This window comes from Chiloscyllium punctatum, chromosome 35, assembly GCF_047496795.1.
Source record: "Chiloscyllium punctatum isolate Juve2018m chromosome 35, sChiPun1.3, whole genome shotgun sequence".
Lineage (NCBI taxonomy): Eukaryota > Metazoa > Chordata > Chondrichthyes > Orectolobiformes > Hemiscylliidae > Chiloscyllium > Chiloscyllium punctatum.
Window position 1 is genome coordinate 10,333,466 of NC_092773.1, and position 22,178 is coordinate 10,355,643.

A 22,178-nucleotide genomic window follows, 5' to 3' on the forward strand; every position below is an offset into this window, starting at 1 on the left:
TGCAGGGGGTGCTCCATCAGCTTGACCATGTGTGTCTACCTGAGACAGCAGCAGCAGCCCCCGAGCTGGTCAGTGCTCAAGGCTTTGGCACAGACGGTCCCCAACTCCCCACCACCCCAACAGTCGAGACCGAAGCTCATCACATGTTGGCCCAGCCAAAATGCCACAACCCTTGCCTGTCTTGCCCAGCTCCCAAGGCCCGTCTGACACGGGCTTCAGTTCCTGTGTGTCAGGAACTTTGGCGTCAATCCAGGTCCTGAGGGTCCTTTTAATGCAGAGACAGACAGACAGACACACAAAGACCCCCCCCCACACTGGTCCAATGAGCACCCCCTTACCTGATGAAAGGGGCTGCAGAATGGGAAAGTGAGGAGAATGGAAGGGTCATGTTGTTGCTACGAGGGGCCAGGGCTGTGGGGGACGTGGTTGGAAAAACACTGTCCCAACAAGGCAAGAGCTGGAGAAGCCAGCGGGTCTGGGTGATTTGCCTGAGGAGGAGGAGGAGGAGGAGGAGGAGGAGGAGGGGGAGGGGGAGGAGGAGGAGGGAGAGGAGGAGGGAGAGGAGGAGGAGGAGGGGGAGGGGGAGGAGGAGGAGGGAGAGGAGGGAGGAGGAGGAGGGGGAGGAGGGAGAGGAGGAGGAGGGGGAGGGAGAGGAGGAGGGGGAGGAGGAGGGGGAGGGAGAGGAGGAGGAGGAGGAGGAGGGGGAGGAGGAGGAGGAGGGAGAGGAGGAGGAGGAGGAGGGAGAGGAGGAGGAGGAGGAGGAGGAGGGAGAGGAGGAGGAGGGGGAGGAGGAGGGGGAGGAGGAGGAGGGAGAGGAGGAGGAGGAGGAGGAGGAGGGAGAGGAGGAGGAGAGGGAGGAGGAGGAGGGAGAGGAGGAGGAGGAGGGGGAGGGGGGAGGAGGAGGGGAGGAGGAGGGAGAGGAGGAGGGGAGGGGAGGGAGGGGAGGAGGGGAGGAGGAGGAGGAGGAGGAGGGGAGGGGAGGAGGGGAGGAGGAGGAGGGGGAGGAGGAGGAGGAGGAGGGAGAGGAGGAGGAGGAGGAGGGAGAGGAGGAGGAGGAGGAGGAGGAGGAGGGGAGGAGGAGGAGGAGGAGGAGGGAGAGGAGGAGGGAGAGGAGGAGGAGGGGGAGGAGGAGGAGGGGGAGGAGGAGGAGGAGGGAGAGGAGGAGGAGGAGGAGGAGGGAGAGGAGGAGGAGGAGGGAGAGGAGGAGGGGAGGGGGAGGAGGGGGAGGAGGAGGAGGAGGAGGAGGGGAGGGGGAGGAGGGGAGGAGGAGGAGGGGGAGGAGGAGGAGGAGGAGGGAGAGGAGGAGGGAGAGGAGGAGAGGAGAGGAGGAGGGGAGGGGGAGGAGGAGGAGGGAGAGGAGGAGGGAGAGGAGGAGGGAGAGGAGGAGGGAGAGGAGGAGGGAGGAGGAGGGGAGGAGGGGGAGGAAGAGGAGGGGGAGGGGAGGAGGGGGAGGAGGAGGGAGAGGAGGAGGAGGAGGGAGAGGAGGGAGAGGAGGAGGGGGAGGAGGGGGAGGGAGAGGAGGGGGAGGGGGGAGGAGGAGGAGGAGGAGGAGGGGGAGGAGGGGGAGGAGGGGGAGGAGGAGGAGGAGGAGGAGGAGGAGGGAGGAGGAGGGAGAGGAGGGGGAGGGGGAGGAGGAGGAGGGAGGAGGAGGGAGAGGAGGAGGAGGGAGAGGAGGAGGAGGAGGGAGAAGAGGGGGAGGAGGAGGGGAGGGGGAGGAGGAGGGAGAGGAGGGGGAGGGGGAGGAGGGGGAGGGAGAGGAGGAGGAGGAGGGAGAGGAGGAGGAGGAGGAGGGAGAGGAGGAGGAGGGAGAGGAGGAGGAGGAGGGAGAAGAGGGGGAGGAGGAGGGGGAGGGAGAGGAGGGGGAGGGGGAGGAGGAGGAGGGAGGAGGAGGGAGAGGGAGGAGGAGGGAGAGGAGGAGGAGGAGGGAGAAGAGGGGGAGGAGGAGGGGAGGGGGAGGAGGAGGGAGAGGAGGGGGGAGGGGGAGGAGGGGGAGGGAGAGGAGGAGGAGGAGGGAGAGGAGGAGGAGGAGGAGGGAGAGGAGGGGGAGGGGGAGGGAGAGGAGGGGGAGGGGAGGAGGGTGAGGAGGAGGAGGAGGAGGAGGAGGGAGAGGAGGAGGGAGAGGAGGAGGAGGGAGAGGAGGGGGAGGGAGAGGAGGGGGAGGGGGGAGGTGGAGGAGGGGAGGAGGAGGGGAGGAGGAGGAGGGGAGGAGGAGGGGGAGGAGGAGGGGGGAGGAGGGGGAGGGAGAGGAGGGGGAGGGGGAGGAGGAGGAGGGGGAGGAGGAGGAGGAGGGAGAGGAGGAGGAGGAGGAGGGAGAGGAGGAGGAGGAGGGAGAGGAGGAGGGGAGGGGGAGGAGGGGGAGGAGGAGGAGGAGGAGGGAGGGGAGGGGGAGGAGGGGAGGAGGAGGAGGGGGAGGAGGAGGAGGAGGAGGGAGAGGAGGAGGGTGAGGAGGAGGGAGAGGAGGAGGGGAGGGGGAGGAGGAGGAGGGAGAGGAGGAGGGAGAGGAGGAGGGAGAGGAGGAGGGAGAGGAGGAGGGGAGGGGGAGGAGGGGGAGGAAGAGGAGGGGGAGGGGGAGGAGGGAGGAGGAGGGAGAGGAGGAGGAGGAGGGAGAGGAGGGAGAGGAGGAGGGGGAGGAGGGGGAGGGGAGAGGAGGGGGAGGGGGAGGAGGAGGAGGAGGAGGAGGGGGAGGAGGGGGAGGAGGGGGAGGAGGAGGAGGAGGAGGAGGAGGAGGGAGGAGGAGGGAGAGGAGGGGGAGGGGGAGGAGGAGGAGGGAGGAGGAGGGAGAGGAGGAGGAGGGAGAGGAGGAGGAGGAGGGAGAAGAGGGGGAGGAGGAGGGGAGGGGGAGGAGGAGGGAGAGGAGGGGGAGGGGGAGGAGGGGGAGGGAGAGGAGGAGGAGGAGGGAGAGGAGGAGGAGGAGGAGGGAGAGGAGGAGGAGGGAGAGGAGGAGGAGGAGGGAGAAGAGGGGGAGGAGGAGGGGGGAGGGGAGAGGAGGGGGAGGGGGAGGAGGAGGAGGGAGGAGGAGGGAGAGGAGGAGGAGGGAGAGGAGGAGGAGGAGGGAGAAGAGGGGGAGGAGGAGGGGAGGGGGAGGAGGAGGGAGAGGAGGGGGAGGGGGAGGAGGGGGAGGGAGAGGAGGAGGAGGAGGGAGAGGAGGAGGAGGAGGAGGGAGAGGAGGGGGAGGGGGAGGGAGAGGAGGGGGAGGAGGAGGAGGGTGAGGAGGAGGAGGAGGAGGAGGAGGGAGAGGAGGAGGGAGAGGAGGAGGAGGGAGAGGAGGGGGAGGGAGAGGAGGGGGAGGGGGAGGTGGAGGAGGGAGGAGGAGGGAGAGGAGGAGGAGGGGGAGGAGGAGGGGGAGGAGGGGGAGGGAGAGGAGGGGGAGGGGGAGGAGGAGGAGGGAGGAGGAGGGAGAGGAGGAGGAGGGAGAGGAGGGGGAGGGGGGAGGAGGAGGGAGAGGAGGAGGAGGAGGAGGGGGAGGAGGGAGGAGGAGGAGGGAGAGGAGGGAGAGGAGGAGGAGGAGGAGGGAGAGGAGGAGGAGGGAGAGGACGAGGAGGAGGAGGAGGGGAGGAGGAGGAGGGAGAGGAGGAGGAGGAGAGGAGGAGGAGGGGGAGGAGGGGAGGAGGAGGAGGGAGAGGAGGAGGGAGAGGAGGGAGAGGAGGAGGAGGAGGAGGGGAGGAGGGAGGAGGAGGAGGGAGAGGAGGAGGGAGAGGAGGGAGAGGAGGAGGAGGAGGGGGAGGGAGAGGAGGAGGGAGAGGAGGGGGAGGGAGAGGAGGGGGAGGAGGAGGAGGAGGAGGGAGAGGAGGAGGGAGAGGAGGAGGAGGAGGAGGAGGGGGAGGGAGAGGAGGAGGGAGAGGAGGAGGGGGAGGGAGAGGAGGAGGAGGAGGAGGGGGAGGAGGGAGAGGAGGAGGGAGAGGAGGAGGGGGAGGGAGAGGAGGAGGAGGAGGCCAGCTCTCCCTGCATTCAGGGCCAGCAGCAGCTGGGTAGGTTAAACCAAACATGGCATCTTCACTCAGTCACACAGAAACCCGAGACTGGTCTCACGGGGTGGTCACTGTCACCTCCACCAGCATGGCCTTGCTGCAGAGAAGCAGGCTGGTCTTGCTCAGGTTCACTGGTCAAGGTGGAGGGCAGAGGTACAGAGAGAGAGAGAGAGAGAGAGAGAGAGATGAACAAATGGCCCTGCTTCCAGGTCAAGGGTGGCTTCTCCCAATTCAACATAACTCCAGCAATAACACGACAGCAGCCAGCGAGGAGTACCAGAGAGAGCTGCACAGACAGGCCTGGAGAGCTTGGGAAAGCATCAGGACTGCCTGAGAGACAAAGAGGCCACCAGCCACCCTTACATGGACTGGAGGAGGGCTGTCAGGAGTAAAGAGGCTCCTGGGTATTACAAGTTACCCCTTTGCCCTTCCCTCTGAGTGCACCAGGGTCTGCCAAGGTCAACACATTCCAAAAACAGACTGTACTTCACCACAAAGCCAACAGACTAACACTTCCAAACCACAGCTGATGAACCATCTCGTCTCCGGGCATCAGCCAAGTGATAGTGAGGGCTGTCAACAGAACAATCAAAGGACCGTGAGTCTGCTCAGCGCCACTCTAGTTGGGACAAGTTCAGTTCCTGGCAGTTTCTCTCTGCAGCCTGCAGTGTGGGATGGAGAGGAGATGACTCATATCATCACTGAATTCTTCACTATCAACACATGACCAGCAACTCCATTGGACTCAATGGATTTAAATACAGTGACTACTTGGGCAGGTCAGAGGCTAGGAATACTGTAGTGACCAACTCCCCAAAGCCTGTCCACCATCGACAAGGCACAGGTCAGGAGTGGGATGGAATACTCCCCACTTGCCCTGGATGGGGGCAGCTCCAACAACATTCAAGAAGCTCAACACCATCCAGGGACAAAGCAGCCCACGAGATGGGCACCACATCCACAAACATCCCCTCCCCTCCCCCACTGATGCTCAGTAGCAGCAATGTGTACTATCTACAAGATACACTGCAGCAATTCACCAAAGATCCTCAGACAGCACCTTCCAAACCCACAACCACTTCCATCTCAAAGGACAAGGGACAGCATATACATGGGAACACCACCCCCTGCAAGTTCCCCTCTGAGCCCCTCACCATCCTGACTTGGAAATGTATCGCTGTTCCTTCAGTGTGGCTGAGTCCAAATCCTGGAATTCCCTCCCTAAGGGACATTGTTGGTCTCTACCTACAGCACATGGACTGCACTGCAGTTCAAGAAGGCAACTGACTCCCACCTTCTCAAGGAGCAACCTAGGACGGGTAATAAATGCTGGACCAGCCGGTGGTGTGGTGGTGATGAAAGGCAGCACCTTTGTACCCTGCTGCCTCGGATGGCCGAGGGAAAGCAGATTCCTTGGGGGGTTGGAGGAATTCACCAGGCAAGAGCAGGAGATCCTGCTACTTAGTAGGCCAGCGTTTGGGCTTGGGAGGGAGGGGGAGGGTGCTGAATTACCCTTTGATTGGTGGTGCTCAGCACCTCAGTTTCCTGCTTTGACAGGAGATGAAGATGGTCTGGAGGGTGCAGGGGTGGGAGGGATTGTATTCCTCTTGTTATAAAAACAACGGAGACACAGGAAGTGAGAGATCCAGCTGAATAAGCCCCCAGCATCTCTGAGCATCAGTCAGCCACATTCCAAGTCCACCCAGAGTTCAGGGGAACTAGCAGGTTTGAGCTGAATGGCCTTAGAACACACCCTGGGATGGACACACACACATACAGACATGGTCTCTCTCTCTCTCTCTCTCTCTCTCACAGACACACATCCATACACACACACAGGATCCTGCATCCCTGGGTGGAGTCACCTGTCCCAGCCCCTCCTGCCGCACTGTGCTATCAAAGGGAGATTGTGATAGTAGGTTGGACGGGAGGGGGTGTAGGGCTGATGAGGGTGGGGTGCTGGCAGATAGAGCACAGCATGCAGTGCTGTCCCAATGCCAGCAATGGGGCCTCAGACTGCTCATCCCGGGAGGGAGGGGGTTTGGAGTGAGAGCTCAGTAACCACCCCTGACACGTGATCCAGATTATCGGCTGCTGCAGATTTGTCGTGAGCTTTGGACAGAGGGGTTCCGATTGTCGGGTGGGGAAAGAGGAAAGAGACAGGGACACACACACACACACAACCGTACACACAGAACTTCCCCACCACCACCACCCCCAACTAAACACCACCCTGTTGACCTTCCCCGCGGTGGGAGCCACAAACAGAACACTGGAATGGACTCTGAGCCTCAGAAGGCACAGGGTGGCTAGCTCCATGCTATACTGATGCTTCAGCATGGTCAGGCCGACTCCTCAAACTGCCAGTCTCCTGGCACATCTGCCAACTGTATCCTGTAAAGGTGGGACTGATAGGCAGGTAAGTGAATACCTTATACCTCTTCACTAATCCCATACCACACGGCAGGTTATAAGTCTCTTTACTGTCCAAAGACTTGGACGTCAACACACCAGCCTTCCATTTGCGAAGCCCTCTCTCTTCAATGGTGCCTGTCAGGGAGGAGAGAGGACAGAGGTGAGAGAGTACCGTCACCTGACAATGACCGAAACAGACAGTGTGGTAGTGTACCAGATCCCAGTGCAGGACGACCCCACACTGGGACAGAGCAGTGATCTCCAGTGAGGAGGGAGCCATGACAATGGCCCAGCACTGGATCAGATCAGGATAAGGCAATGTGGTATGGTGCCCACAAACACTGCGACCCACCTGGGATGGTATTGTCCAACAGAAATGCAACACAGCCTCCAACAAACATTGCTGTTGTCAATAACACGTTCAGGACTTGGTCAATTTCAGAAATACCTGCGAAGGAAACACAAAGAGGGCAATGAGATGGGGAGGGAGAGAGAGAGAGAGAGTGGAGTGAGGGGGTGGGGAGGGGGGAAAGAGAGAGATGTGGAGGAGGGGGAGACAGTAGCCTGAGTCCTTTGGTTTCCAGCTCTCAGTGGAAATTTGAGAGATTTTGTTCCAAACCCCTCTGGTAATTAAATCCAAACTCCCAGGAAAGCTTGCCTTACCTCATAATCTCTTCAAGGTGCGACAGAGTGAAAGAGAACTCCAAATTTACAGTGTTTAAAGAAAAATAACAATTTATTTTCCTAACTCTTACAGTGAAGATGAAACAAAACTATTCATGAATCGAGCCCCCCACTTTCTGAACGAGGTACTATCTGACTCTAATTCTATAAAAAAGCTGCTCCAATAACACAATCAGCAAACTTAGTCAGGATAGTCTCTGACCGTCTTCTTCAAATCCTGCTGTCTCTTCCCCGAGTTGTCTTTGGACTTTTTCCTGCTTTGACAGACAAAACTACCTTCTGACAGGTCGTGCTTTCTGACATTTCTTTTGACAGCAAGACGTTTACATTTTTGGATGGCCTTTGCTCTCTGGCAGTGACTCTGACCAATTTTCAAAATGACCTTGTTTTATACTCCCTACATCATTCCCTCTCACTGGTCTGAACTTGTCAACACAATAAATTCAAACTCAACTGGGTTTTAATGCCCTGGGCACAATTTAAATTAATTGGTTAAATTTGAATTGTTGTCAAAACAGCAACCAAAACTCAGGGATCAATTTAATAGCCAATTGCTACACATATGTAGTTTGCAACAGCCCATGTCCTAGCTGTTTTGTTCTGCGCACTGTGACTGTACTGCAAATTCACAAAGCACTTGCTATTTTAAAGTGACCACCTACTCTTTCAACGTCCGAACACATTGTCAAACACCAGTTCTTCTTTATCTTTAGTGTTCTGTCTTGTCATGCAGCCTTTCTCACCCCCTCCTGTGTTTCCCTGTCAGTGGAGGTTGGTTTTACCCACTCCAGTGTCTGCTTCCCAGCAAACCCCCTCACAGTGACGTTCTCGGATCTGCTCCTGGGAAATGGGTGATCTTTTCCCTCCCATCGCAGCAGCGGTGTTATCAACACACATTTGCACCAATTTGTCAGGCAAAAACAAGATAAACATTTGGAACTTGTCAGCAGGGAGGACAGGAGTGGGTGAATGTCAAAGAGAGACAGACAAGCTGCCACTGCAAAATTACAAGCTCCTCGGCTTCTCAACCTATCGACACCGCTCAGTCACAAGTCATTCGGAGATAAAGACGACAACACAAGGAGCACTGAACTGATCAATCGCTGCCTTGATGCTGTGAGAGTGAGGAGATTTCAAACCGCCTCCCAGCTCTGTTAAAACAGAAGATTTCACTCCCATAGAAGGAGGCAGAAAGATCAAAGAGGTCTCGATTTCAGGTACAAGTGAAGGAACTGATCGGAACTCTGTCCAACACAATACTGGCTGGCCAAACAATGTGTTGCCTTGTCAGGGCTCAAAAGGACCCAGTAATGAAGAGGGACCAGATCCATCCAGATCCCATCACTGCCCTTTGGAAGAACGAGGAGAGATCTCACAGAAACAGGGTGCAGGAGCACTGTGGGGCCACTGGCCACAATTCTATTCATTTCAAAATAGTGATAGAAAAGGATAGACTGGATTTAAAAGTTCAAGCTCTAAGTTGGAGGAAGGCCAGGTTTGACAGAATTAGACAAGAACTTTCAAAAGGTGACTTGGGAGAGGCTATTTGCAGGTGAAAGGACGGTTGGGAAGTGGGAAGCCTTCAAACATGAGTTAAGGAGAGTCCAGAAACAGTATGTTCCTGTTAGGATGAAAGGAAAGGCTGGGAGGTATAGGGAACGCTGGATGATGGGAGGAATTGAGGGTTTGGTCAAGAAAACGAAGAAAGCATATATCAGGTTTGGACAGCAGAGATTGAGTGAATCCTTAGAAGAGTATAAAGGCAGTAGGAGTACATAAGGAGACATGAGATAACTTAGGCAGGTAGGGTTAAGGACAATCCAATGGGATTTGATAAATATTTTAAGGACAAAAGGGTAACTAGGGAGAGAATAGGGCTCCTCAAGGATCAGCAGGTCAGGTAGCATCTGAGAAGCAGGAAAATTGATGTTTCGGGCAAAAGCCCTTCATCAGGAAATTGCTGCCTGACCTGCTGTGCTTTTCCAGCACCCCACTCTTGACTCTGATCTCTAGCATCTGCAGTATCCACCTCTGCCCCCTCAAAGATCAGCAAGGTGGCCTTTGTGTGGAACTGCAGGAGATGGGGGAGATAATAAATGAGTGAGGTCGTTGCTTAGCTCACCATTGCAAAGGAACTACGGAACTACCTCACCCACAACCTGACCAACACACCTTTGCAAAAACCTTAATCACTAAATCAGAAACCTGAATCAGTATTTACTGTGGAAAAGGATATGGAAGATACAGACTGGAGGGAAATAGATGGTGACATCTTGAGAAATGATCAGATTACAGAGGAGGAAGTGCTGGATGTCTTGAAACGCATAAAGGTGGATAAATCTCCCAGGACTTGATCAGGTGTACCCGAGAACTCTGTGGGAAGCGAGAGAAGTGATTGCTGGGCCTCTTGCTGAGATATTTGTATCATCGATAGTCACAGGTGAGGTGCCGGAAGACTGGAGGTTGGCTAACATAGTGCTATTGTTTAAGAAGGGTGGTAAGGACAAGCCAGGGAACTATAGACCAGTGAGCCTGACCTCGGTGGTGGGCAAGTTGTTGGAGGGAATCCTGAGGGACAGGATGTACATGTATTTGGAAAGGCAAGGACTGATTTGGGATAGTCAACATGGTTTTGTGCATGGGAGATCATGTCTCACAAACTTGATTGAGTTTTTTGAAGAAGTAACGAAGAAGATTGATGAGGGCAGAGCAGTAGATACGATCCATATTGACTTCAGTAAGGCGTTCGACAAGGTTCCCCATGGGAGACTGGTGAGGATGGTTAGATCTCATGGAATACAGGGAGAACTAACCATTTGGATAAAGAACTGGCTGAAAAGGTAGAAGACAGAGGGTGGTGGTGGAGGGTTGTTTTTCAGACTGGAGGCCTGTCACCAGTGGAGTGCCACAAGGATCGGTGCTGGGTCCTCTACTTTTTGTCACTTACAAAAATGATCTGGATGCAAGCAGAAGAGGTATAGTCAGTAAATTTACAAATGACACCAAAATTGGACAGCAAAGAAAGTTACCTCAGATTACAACAGGATCTTGACCAGATGGGCCAATGGGCCAAGAAGTGGCAGATGGAGTTTAATTCAGATAAATGCGAGGTGCTGCATTTTGGAAAAGTGGGAGTTTTACACTTAATGGTAAGGTCCTGCTGAACAGGAGTGTTGTTGAACAAAGAGACCTTGGAGTGCAGGTTCATAGCTCCTTGAAAGTGGAGTCGCAGGTAGATAGGATAGTGAAGAAGGTGTTTGGAATGCTTTCCTTTGTTGGTCAGAGTATTGAGTACAGGAGTTGGGAGGTAATGTTGCAGCTGTACAGGACATTGGTTAGGCCACTGTTGGAATATTTCATGCAATTCTGGTCTCCTTCCTATCGGAAAGATGTTGTGAGACTTGAAAGGGTTCAGAAAAGATTTACAAGGATGTTGCCAGGGTTGGAGGATTTGAGCTATAGGGAGAGGCTGAACAGGCTGGGGCTGTTTTCCCTGGAGCGTCGGAGGCTGAGGGGTGACTTTATAGAGGTTTATAAAATCATGAGGGGCATGAATAGGGTAAATAGGCAAAGTCTTTATCCCTGGGGTGGGGGAGTCCGGAACTAGAGGGCATAGGTTTAGGGTGAGAGGATAAAGATTTAAAAGGGACCTAAGGGGCAACTTTTCCAAACAGAGGGTGGTATGTGTATGGAATGAGCTGCCAGAGGATGTGGTGGAGGCTGGTATGATTGCAACATTTAAGAGGAATTTGGATGGGTATATGAATAGGAAGGGTTTGGAGGGATATGGGCCAAGTGCTGGCAAATGGGATCAGAGTAATGCACCATATCTGGTCAACATGAGGTTGGATTGAAGGGTCCGTTTCCATGCTGTACATCTCTGCAAATCTGAGCCTAAACAGGGGACAACATGGGATGGATGTTCCTGCTGAGTAGGGGGTCCAGACCCAGGGCTCACAGTCTGAGGATCCAGGGTAGGACTGAGCTGTGGAGAAATGTCTTCACCCAGAGAGTGGGGAGTCTGTGGGATTCATTGTCACTCAAAGAGTTTGAGGCTGGAACATTGAATGTTACCAAGAAGGTACGTTTGTTCTTCGAGCTAAAGGGATCACAGGGTTTGGGAAGAAAGTGGGAGTGGGGGACTGAGTTGGATGATCAGCCATGATCATAGTGAATGGTCTAGCATGCTTGAAGGGCCGAATGGCCAATTCCTGCTGCCACTTGCAGCATTTCTGTGACTATCCCTTCGAACAGAACTGGCAGGATTGAGATGGGGAACGTTTCAAGGATAAATTGGGTGAGTAAACAGATTGCAATCCTAGCCCATAGAGATCCAGGTGTACACCATTGGGTCCATCTTTTCTGTGCTAACTCCTGGGCAGTTCCTTTCCAATTTAAAAGAGTGACGGTGGCAGAGGGAGATTTGCAATAACATAAAAGTGAAGATGGGCAGGGTCAATCACTTCGGGGTGCATCACCTCAGCTAATCCCAAGGTATCTCCCACCTACCTGTTACGAGGGGGTTCTGCTTGAGGTAACTCGGCAGCATTAACCCAAAAAAGATGGAAAATCCCAACACAAAGAGATTCCGAGAGGAGTTCAAGTCAACAAACTGAAGGTTGGACAGTCCGACAGCAGTGATCATCCCTGGAAAAGAATGACATCCCACTGTTAGAGACCCCACATTGATAACTCCCACAACTCAGTAACATCCGTTCCTCAGTACTGACCCTCTGACAGTGCGGCCCTCCCTCAGCACTGACCCCCCCGACAGTGCAGCACTCCCTCAGCACTGACCCTCTGACAGTGCCCACTCCCTCAGCACTGACTCTCCGACAGTGCCCACTCCCTTAGCACTGACCCTCCGACAGTGCAGCACTCCCTCAGCACTGACCTTCCGACAGTGCAGCACTCCCTCAGCACTGACTCTCCGACAGTGCCCACTCCCTCAGCACTGACCCCCAAACAGTGCATCACTCCCTCAGCACTGACCCTCCGACAGTGCAGCACTCCCTCAGTACTGACCCTCAGACAGTGCATCACTCCCTCAGCACTGATCCTCTGACAGTGCAGCACTCCCTCAGCACTGACCCTCCGACAGTGCGGCACTCCCTCAGCACTGACCCCCCAACAGTGCAGCACTCCCTCAGCACTGACCCCCCCAACAGTGTGGCATTCCCTCACCACTGACCCTCCGACAGTGCAGCAGTCCCTCAGCACTGACCCTCCGACAGTGCGGCACTCCCTCAGCACTGACCCCCCAACAGTGCAGCACTCCCTCAGCACTGACCCTCCGACAGTGCAGCACTCCCTCAGCACTGACCCTCCGACAGTGCAGCACTCCCTCAGCACTGACCCCCCCGACAGTGCAGCACTCCCTCAGCACTGACCCCCCCGACAGTGCAGCACTCCCTCAGTACTGACCCTCTGACAGTGTGGCATTCCCTCAGCACTGACCCTCCGACAGTGTGGCATTCCCTCAGCACTGACCCTCAGTGTGGCTGGGCTCTGTAGGATGACTTCTGTTGTGAGATCAATGAGTTGAATACATGCCTTGCTTACCATTTCCCTCCATGTAGGTCATGCTTGCCTGCTTCTGTATCAAATATTACTTGGAGATTTATCCTGCGCAATGTTGCTGCTAATTTTAGACTCTGACCTTGTTCAGAGTGCCTTCATTCAGCTTAATGCCTAGCTGTTAATATTGGCCCTGTACAGTATGACCTGCGCTGACTGAACTGAGACAGTCATATCCCTTTTGTCTGAGTTTCATTGTGAGAGCCTGCCATTCGGCCCCTCAATGAATTCCTAACCTGGAGTCCGCAGGTGAGTGCCTGATTCGGAGGTGCCAACCTGACTGAGTTGCCCTGTGAGTGGATCAGGAGCTGACATCTGCACTGTCACACTGAGCTATGGAATGTGGAAAATAACTATCCACAGCAGCGTCCTGACACCAACCTACCGAATAAAGTGCAGAACAATGCTCCAAGCACAGGGTCTGGCAAGGAGGCAAAGAGTGCACTAAACTTTCCGATTGTCCCCAGGAGCACCATCATTGCAGCTCCGTACTGGATCACCCTCCTGCTCCCCACCTAGACACAAACACAGAGAGAGAGAGAGAGAGAGAGAGATAAGCTGACCATGTTACACAGAGAGAGAGAGAGAGAGAGAGATAAGCTGACCATGTTACACAGAGAGAGAGAGAGAGAGAGAGAGAGATAAGCTGACCATGTTACACAGACAGAGAGAGAGAGAGAGAGAGAGAGAGAGAGAGAGATAGATAAGCTGACCATGTTATACACAGAGAGAGAGAGAGAGAGATAAGCTGACCATGTTACACACAGAGAGAGAGAGAGAGAGAGAGAGAGAGAGAGAGAGAGCTAAGCTGACCATGTTACACAGAGAGAGAGAGAGAGATAAGCTGACCATGTTACACAGAGAGAGAGAGAGAGAGAGATAAGCTGACCATGTTACACAGAGAGAGAGAGAGAGAGAGAGAGAGAGAGATAAGCTGACCATGTTACACAGACAGAGAGAGAGAGAGAGAGAGAGAGAGAGATAGATAAGCTGACCATGTTACACACAGAGAGAGAGAGAGAGATAAGCTGACCATGTTACACACAGAGAGAGAGAGAGAGATAAGCTGACCATGTTACACAGAGAGAGAGAGAGAGAGAGAGATAAGCTGACCATGTTACACAGAGAGAGAGAGAGAGAGAGAGAGAGAGAGAGAGAGATAGATAGATAAGCTGACCATGTTACACAGAGAGAGAGAGAGAGAGAGAGAGAGAGAGAGAGAGAGATAAGCTGACCATGTTACACAGAGAGAGAGAGAGAGAGAGAGAGAGAGAGAGAGAGAGATAAGCTGACCATGTTACACAGAGAGAGAGAGAGAGATAAGCTGACCATGTTACACAGAGAGAGAGAGAGAGAGAGAGAGAGAGAGAGATAAGCTGACCATGTTACACAGAGAGAGAGAGATAAGCTGACCATGTTACACAGAGAGAGAGAGAGAGAGAGAGATAAGCTGACCATGTTACACAGAGAGAGAGAGAGAGAGAGAGAGATAAGCTGACCATGTTACACAGACAGAGAGAGAGAGAGAGAGAGATAAGCTGACCATGTTACACAGAGAGAGAGAGAGAGAGAGAGATAAGCTGACCATGTTACACAGACAGAGAGAGAGAGAGAGAGATAGATAAGCTGACCATGTTACACAGAGAGAGAGAGAGAGATAAGCTGACCATGTTACACAGAGAGAGAGAGAGAGAGAGAGAGAGAGAGAGAGAGAGAGAGAGAGAGATAAGCTGACCATGTTACACAGAGAGAGAGAGAGAGATAAGCTGACCATGTTACACAGAGAGAGAGAGAGAGAGAGATAAGCTGACCATGTTACACAGAGAGAGAGAGAGAGAGAGAGAGATAAGCTGACCATGTTACACAGAGAGAGAGAGATAAGCTGACCATGTTACCAGACTAAGGAGGCCATATCAGCCATCACGAAATCACTTTGCTGACTGGTAGCCTGCACTCAGCATGGGATTGCCATGAGGGACAGTGGATTGGTGGTGCTGGAAAAGCACAGCAGTTCAGGCAGCATCCGAGGAGCAGGAAAACAGAGTCATACAACACGGAAAAAAACCCTTCGGTCCAACACGTCTGTGCTGACCATGTTTCCCAAAATAAACCCACCCCATGTCTGTGCGCTTGGTCCACGTCCCACACACAGACACTGGCACACACCACCACCACACTCCCCCTCACCTTCCACACTCATTCCCACACACACAACACATCCACATACACCCACTCTCACACCCTCAAACTTCCTCACAGAGCACCCTGCCACACACACCCATCCCTGCACAGATTCAGAGAATGAAGACGTCTTTACCCATCATACCAACTGGCAGAGAAACCCCACTGTGAGCCCATTTTCCTCTCCAAGACATAGAGCCATTTCCCTGCAGCAATGCACCCTGGGTAAGGAGCTCGCCATTGCTCCAAGTTACTCTGAGTGGCACAGTGCACGTCTCCGGGATCGAAAGCTGTGGCTGTTGAACTGAAAAGTGCCTTTAGCCAGCCCCTGCCATGGCTGTCACACTGAGCCTCCCCCTACCTTAGTGAGGGGGTGAATTGCCCCCGTCAGAGTATTTGACCCTCTCACTGGGGCAAGAGAACTGGCAGCTCAGCTGGCTGGACACAGTGAAATTTCGAGGTTTCTCAACCTGCTTTCCAATCTGTTTCTCAGACAGACAGATGCACGTTCAGAGGCAGTTTTAAGTGGTCGCTCAGTGTCAGTGTGGGTCCAGTGTACCTGCACTCACAGCACCCAGCACACTGGAACACTCTGTGAATGGGGAGTGCACTGCTCTTTGGAACATCCTTAAAGGAAGCAAAGGACCAGAAACAGAGCAGCAAGCAGGAACACGCTCCCACACCTCCCCCCCCCCCCAACCCCCCCCACAACCCTCCCTCTCTATCTGTCTCTCTGAACCAGCTCCAGACCATTGCGTAACATTACAGGCCATCAAACAATCTGGCCAGGAGTGGGACATGGGAAAATAAAGAGGCAAGTCTCATTGATCCCAGCCAACCACTGCACAAGCCAGCGTTAACACCAAGTTGCTCAGAACAGGGTTCTTGTGGGTTTGAGAATCTGTCGGGATAGACAGATTCCCAATCAGTCAGTGACTCAACAGACCCAGCAGAGTGGAAGGGAGGAGGAAGTTAGATCATGGCTGGGACACTTCCAAAGGTGCTGGGATGGAAGGGGGCACAGTGCCTGCCAGCAGCCCACCTTGGTGATTCCCAACACCCCGATGTTGGGGCTGGATGATGTGGAGCCATTTCCCGTTCCAAACAGTCCATCCAGGACACAGGACAAGCCTTCCACCATGATGCCCCTATGGAGAGAGTGACAGCTGTCAGTAACCATACACACGTTAGCGATTCCTCACCACCGCCCATTCCCAGCCCAATGCCCACCAGCTGCTCGAATGCAGTGTGCTGCCTTCATGTGTGGAACAGCTCCAGCTGCAGCACATTGGACACAGGGAGAGGCCTGACCAGTCAACCCAACAGGGGCCAAGGGAGACCCAGTCATCTGACTCCACCCATCACTACACACCCTCCCACACAGTGCCCATACCTCACGACCTGCTCCCTCACTCCGTCCCACTCAGTGCCCAACCTTCACTACCTGCTCCCTCAGTTCCCAACCCTCACTACCTGCTCCCTCAGTTCCCAACCCTTACTACCTGCTCCCTCAGTGCCCAACCCTCACTACCTGCCCCCTCAGTGCCCAACCCTTACTACCTGCTCCCTCAGTGCCCAACCGTCACTACCTGCTCCCTCAGTGCCCAACCCTTACTACTTGCCCCCTCAGTGCCCAACCCTCACTACCTCCCCCCTCAGTGCCCAACCTTCACGACCTGATCCCTCAGTGCCCAACCCTCACTACCGCCCACTCAGTGCCCAACCCTCACTACCTGCTCCCTCACAACCCCTCTCAGTGCCCAACCCTCATACCTGCTCCCTCAGTGCCCCACCCTCACTACCTGCTCCCTCAGTGCCTGATCCTCACTACCTCCCCCCTCAGTGCCCAACCCTCACTACCTGCTCCCTCAGTGCCCAACCTTCACGACCTGATCCCTCAGTGCCCAACCCACACTACCTCCCCTGTCTGAACATCTCTGTGAGGTCTTGTTGCCCAATGCTCTTGAGTGAAGAGCCATTCTCTGGGGTATGATGGTCTCTGCACTCTGGGTGTGAAACTATCAGGCCTCCAGGATTCTGATGGCGTCCAGGCTTGGGGAGTTGGGGGAAAGAGAGAGAGAGAGAGAGAGAGAGAAGGAGAGAGCAAAAGAGTGCGAGGGGGAGGGCAAGACTGGGCAGGGGAGCAAGAGAACAAGAAGATTGACAAAAGGGGGAGATAGAGACATTCATAGAAAGGGGAGAGAGAGAGAGATATATGGTGAAGAGGAGGTGGGGAGAGAGGATGTGGGGGTTTGTGGATGAGAAGGTGGGGCGGGGCAGATAGAGAGATCAAGCTGGGCAAGTCAGATTGAAAGCCCGAGAGAGAGAGTTAGAGAATTAGCTTACCTGTTAATGGCATGGACTGGTGGAGGTGGGGCACAGGATAACCGGGCACAGGCATAGTAATCGCCGATAGATTCAATGATGCTAGCGACGACAGCACTCAGCATGCCAATTACCCCCGCAGCCGAGACTGTGGGCAAACCCCACTGACCTGATGGAGGCAACAAGACACATGGTCAGGCTGGGCACAGAGAGAGAGAGAGAGAGAGATGGCGTGTACCCACCAATCCTGACCCTTCCCAGGGAGTGTGAGGGGCTCCACATGCAGCCTATTCCAGCTCTGGGCCCCATGCTCCCAGAACTCCCTGACCAGAGGCGACAGGAGTGAGTTCCCCTTGAATCCCAGAATTGGAAGGTGCTCTTCCCATTGCCTAGATGGATTCACATCCACAACACATGCAGACATTCCAACACCACTCTCTGAAGGTAGCACCCCCACCATGTGGGCTGAATAGCTGCCCATGACCGCACACACAGCCACCACCTCAGACCAGGAGCTGCCAGGTACATGGGAGGATCCCACAGTGTGGGGGACATGGACCTGCTGAGCAGACTAACACCTGCCATACCTTTGTGGGAGCTTTATCTGATTAGATTAGATTACTTACAGTGTGGAAACAGGCCCTTCGGCCCAACAAGTCCACACTGCCCCGCTAAAGTGCAACCCACCCATACCCCTACATTTACCCCTTACCTAACACTACGGGCAATTTAGCATGGCCAATTCACCTGACCTGCACATCTTTGGACTGTGGGAGGAAACCGGAGCACCCGGAGGAAACCCACGCAGACACGGGGAGAACGTGCAAACTCCACACAGTCAGTCGCCTGAGGCGGGAATTGAACCTGGGTCTCTGGTGCTGTGAGGCAGCAGTGCGAACCACTGTGCCACCGTGCCGCCCACAGCTTGGTGTGCACAAACTGGTTCAATGAACACAGAAGCAGGAGTAGGCCATTCGGCCCCTGAGCCTGACCCACCATTCAGTCTGATCATGGCTGGTACACCTAACGCAGTTCTGTTTCTTCCCCAAACACTGGGACTCTCGGGATGAAGGCATTTCTCACTATCCCAGGCAGGTGTAAATGGCCGACCCCAGGCTCCGAGAGCCCACCATACTATAGAGTCGGTGAGGGGTCAGTGAGGGGTCGGTGAGGGGGTACAGTGTGGGTGAGGGGGTACAGTGTGGGAACAGTGTGGGTGAGGGGGTACAGTATGGGAACAGTGTGGGTGAGGGGGTACAGTATGGGAACAGTGTGGGCGAGGGGGTACAGTGTGGATGAGGGGTACAGTGTGGGTAAAGTGTGGGTGAGGGTGTACAGTGTGGGTGAGGGGGTACAGTGTGGGCAAGGGGGTACAGTGTGGGCGAGGGGGTACAGTGTGGGTAAAGTGTGGGTGAGGGTGTACAGTGTGGGTGAGGGGGTACAGTGTGGGCGAGGGGGTACAGTGTGGGTACAGTGTGAGTGAGGGGGTACAGTGTGGGTACAGCGTGGGTGAGGGGGTACAGTGTGGGTGAGGGGTACAGTGTGGGTACAGTGTGGGTGAGGGGATACAGTATGGGTGAGGGGGTACAATGTGGGTACAGTGTGGGTGAGGGGGTACAGTGTGGGTGAGGGGTACAGTGTGGGTGAGGGGGTACAGTGTGGGTACAGTGTGGGTGAGGGGGTACAGTGTGGGTGAGGGGGTACAGTGTGGGTACAGTGTGGGTGAGGGGGTACAGTGTTGGTACAGTGTGGGTGAGGGGGTACAGTGTGGGTGAGGGGGTACAGTGTGGGTACAGGGTGGGTGAGGGGGTACAGTGTGGGTGAGGGGTACAGTGTGGGTGAGGGGGTACAGTGTGGGTGAGGGGTAATGTGTGGGTGAGGGGGTACAGTGTGGGTACAGTGTGGGTAAGGGTGTACAGTGTGGGTGAGGGGGTACAGTGTGGGTGAGGGGGTACAGTCTGGGTGAGGGGTACAGTGTGGGTGAGGGGGTACAGTGTGGGTGAGGGGGTACAGTCTGGGTACAGTGTGGGTGAGGGGTACAGTGTGGGTACAGTGTGGGTGAGGGGGTACAGTGTGGGTGAGGGGTACAGAGTGGGTGAGGGGGTACAGTGTGGGTGAGGGGTACAGTGTGGGTGAGGGGGTACAGTGTGGGTACAGTGTGGGTGAGGGGGTACAGTGTGGGTGGGGGGTACAGTGTGGGTGAGGGGGTACAGTGTGGGTACAGCATGGGTGAGGGGGTACAGTGTGGGTGAGGGGGTACAGTGTGGGTACAGTGTGGGTGAGGGGGTACAGTGTGGGTGAGGGGTATAGTGTGGGTGAGGGGGTACAGTGTGGGTACAGGGTGGGTGAGGGTGTACAGTGTGGGTGAGGGGGTACAGTCTGGGTACAGTGTGGGTGAGGGGGTACAGTCTGGGTACAGCGTGGGTGAGGGGTTCAGTGTGGGTGAGGGGGTACAGTGTGGGTACAGTGTGGGTGAGGGGGTACAGTGTGGGTGAGGGGGTACAGTGTGGGTACAGTGTGGGTGAGGGGGTACAGTGTGGGTGAGGGGTACAGTGTGGGTACAGTGTGGGTGAGGGGGTACAGTGTGGGTACAGTGTGGGTGAGGGGTACAGTGTGGGTGAGGGGGTACAGTGTGGGCACAGTGTGGATGAGGGGGTACAGTGTGGGTACAGTGTGGGTGAGGGGGTACAGTGTGGGTGAGGGGGTACAGTGTGGGTGAGGGGGTACAGTGTGGGTACAGTGTGGGTGAGGGGGTACAGTGTGGGTGAGGGGGTACAGTCTGGGTACAGTGTGGGTGAGGGGGCACAGTGTGGGTACAGTGTGGGTGAGGGGGTACAGTGTGGGCACAGTGTGGGTGAGGGGGTACAGTGTGGGTGAGGGGGTACAGTGTGAGTGAGGGGGTACAGTGTGGGTGAGGGGTACAGTGTGGGTACAGTGTGGGTGAGGGGGTACAGTGTGGGTGAGGGGTACAGTGTGGGTACAGTGTGGGTGAGGGGGTACAGTGTGGGTGAGGGGTAGTGTGGGTGAGGGGGTACAGTGTGGGTACAGTGTGGGTGAGGGGGTACAGTGTGGGTGAGGGGGTACAGTGTGGGTGAGGGGGTACAGTGTGGGTACAGTGTGGGTGAGGGGGTACAGTGTGGGTGAGGGGTTACAGTGTGGGTACAGTGTGGGTACAGTGTGGGTGAGGGGGTACAGTGTGGGTACAGTGTGGGTGAGGGGTACAGTGTGGGTGAGGGGGTACAGTCTGGGTACAGTGTGGGTGAGGGGGCACAGTGTGGGTACAGTGTGGGTGAGGGGTACAGTGTGGGTGAGGGGGTACAGTGTGGGCACAGTGTGGGTGAGGGGGTACAGTGTGGGTGAGGGGGTACAGTGTGGGTACAGTGTGGGTACAGTGTGGGTGAGGGGTAATGGAGAACAGTAGAGAGCACACTGAGATCTCCCATGTTTGATGCTGTTTTAAGCAGCCAGTGATGTGGAGCAGTCCATTGTATAGGGCTCTGCCGTGACAGAGGGTTAAATCTGCGGTGGTATGGGCCAACACTCTGATCACGGAGGACAGGCAGTAACAGTCTCAAGGCTAAGTAACAGACTTACAGGGGTAAGGAACTTTGAACCACGGAGCGACAGAGAGGACACCTTTCCGAGCATCAGTCCGAGCGTAGTATCCATACTGACCACTGTCCGGTGGGAAAACATCCGTCACGGTGAAGATAAAGCACAGGAACCACGAGACCAGGATGGCCAAGATAATCTGCAGGACAACAGCCAGAAAGGAGGAGCTAGGAGTCAGTCAGGGGCAATAACTACACTGCCATGCAGTCTGCCATCTGCTGGAGGATTTGGCACAGCACTGAGAGGGTGCCACCTTGCCATCAGCACTCTGCTGCCCAACCCTCAGCTCAACCCTCCCAGGGGAAAGCTCGGCTCTGATGGCACAGCAAGATCCCAACAGGACCCAGCAAACGCTCACCCCCTCCACCCCCCTCTCGACCACTCCCTCATCCATTCCCTCCTCAGGGCACCCCAGTCACTCCCTGACGGATCGATTCGATCACTGGGGATCAAGTCCCTGTCAGGGAATCCATTGGCTTGCTGGAGATCCAGTCTCTCCCTGGGGGTCGAGTCCTTCTCGAGAGATCCATTTGCTCACCGGGGAATCGGATCGCTCTGTGGGGAGAGGGGTGGGATTTTGCCCATCTCCAGGCAGGATGGTAAGCTGTGAAAAGCCAGTGAGTGAGTGCGTGCTGCCCATAACCTGGACCAGTGTACTCACCGGAAACATCTTAAAGAGCTGCAGCTTGTAGGCAGTCCAACCTTTCTTGTATTTATAAACTGGAAGGGGAAGTTTCACATTGCGAGCGTACTGAGAGAAAAACAGCACCAAGAAGATGGTCCTGGGGAGGGAAATAAACGACACCAGCAACATTCAGGGCTGGAGTGACAGTGAGTCATCCCTGTTCCCTCTGTCTGGGAATACCGCTCCCTCCGTCCGGGAAACCCGCGCCCTCTGTCTGGGCATACCGCGCCCTCTGTCTGGGAATACCGCTCCCTCCATCCGGGAAACCCGCGCCCTCTGTCCGGGAATACTGCGCCCTCCGTCCGGGAATACTGCTCTCTCCATCCAGGAATACCACTCCATCCGTCCCAGAACCCCACTCCCTCCGTCCCAGACATTGCTCCCTCTGTCCGGGAACCTCGCTCCCTCCGTCCGGGAAACCCGCACCCTCCGTCCAGGAATACTGCGCCCTCCGTCTGGGAATACCGCTCCCTCCGAGCAGGAACCTCGCTCCCTCCGTCCGGGAATACCACTCCCTCCGTCTTGGAACCCTGCTCCCTCCATCTGGGAACCTTGCTCTCGCCTTCCGGGAACACCGCTCCCTCCGTCCAGGAATACCACGCACTCCGTCCGGGAATACCACGCTCTCCGTCTTGGAACCCTGCTCCCTCCATCTGGGAACCTTGCTCTCGCCTTCCAGGAACACCGCTCCCTCCGTCCAGGAATACCACGCACTCCGTCCGGGAAACCTG

The 22,178-nt window shown here is 55.4% G+C and overlaps 1 protein-coding gene across 3 annotated transcripts in view; it reads right to left on the minus strand.

The window, feature by feature from the left end:
- LOC140459641 (solute carrier family 23 member 2-like) overlaps positions 1-22,178 on the minus strand; it is a 63,875-nt gene that overhangs the window by 10,097 nt on the left and 31,600 nt on the right. For 2 of the 3 annotated variants that reach the window (XM_072553952.1, XM_072553951.1), the window contains exons 9-16: positions 21,424-21,544; positions 20,745-20,901; positions 17,172-17,319; positions 15,868-15,973; positions 13,030-13,159; positions 11,577-11,714; positions 6,736-6,831; positions 3,869-6,518 (exon numbers count right to left, since the gene is read on the minus strand). In XM_072553952.1, coding sequence (XP_072410053.1) covers positions 6,289-6,518; positions 6,736-6,831; positions 11,577-11,714; positions 13,030-13,159; positions 15,868-15,973; positions 17,172-17,319; positions 20,745-20,901; positions 21,424-21,544 — 1,126 coding nt within the window. In that variant the 3' untranslated portion in view covers positions 3,869-6,288. Of the gene's footprint in view, positions 1-3,868; positions 6,519-6,735; positions 6,832-11,576; positions 11,715-13,029; positions 13,160-15,867; positions 15,974-17,171; positions 17,320-20,744; positions 20,902-21,423; positions 21,545-22,178 lie in introns of those variants that run through there. The other variant, XR_011953840.1, reaches the window with a different exon arrangement.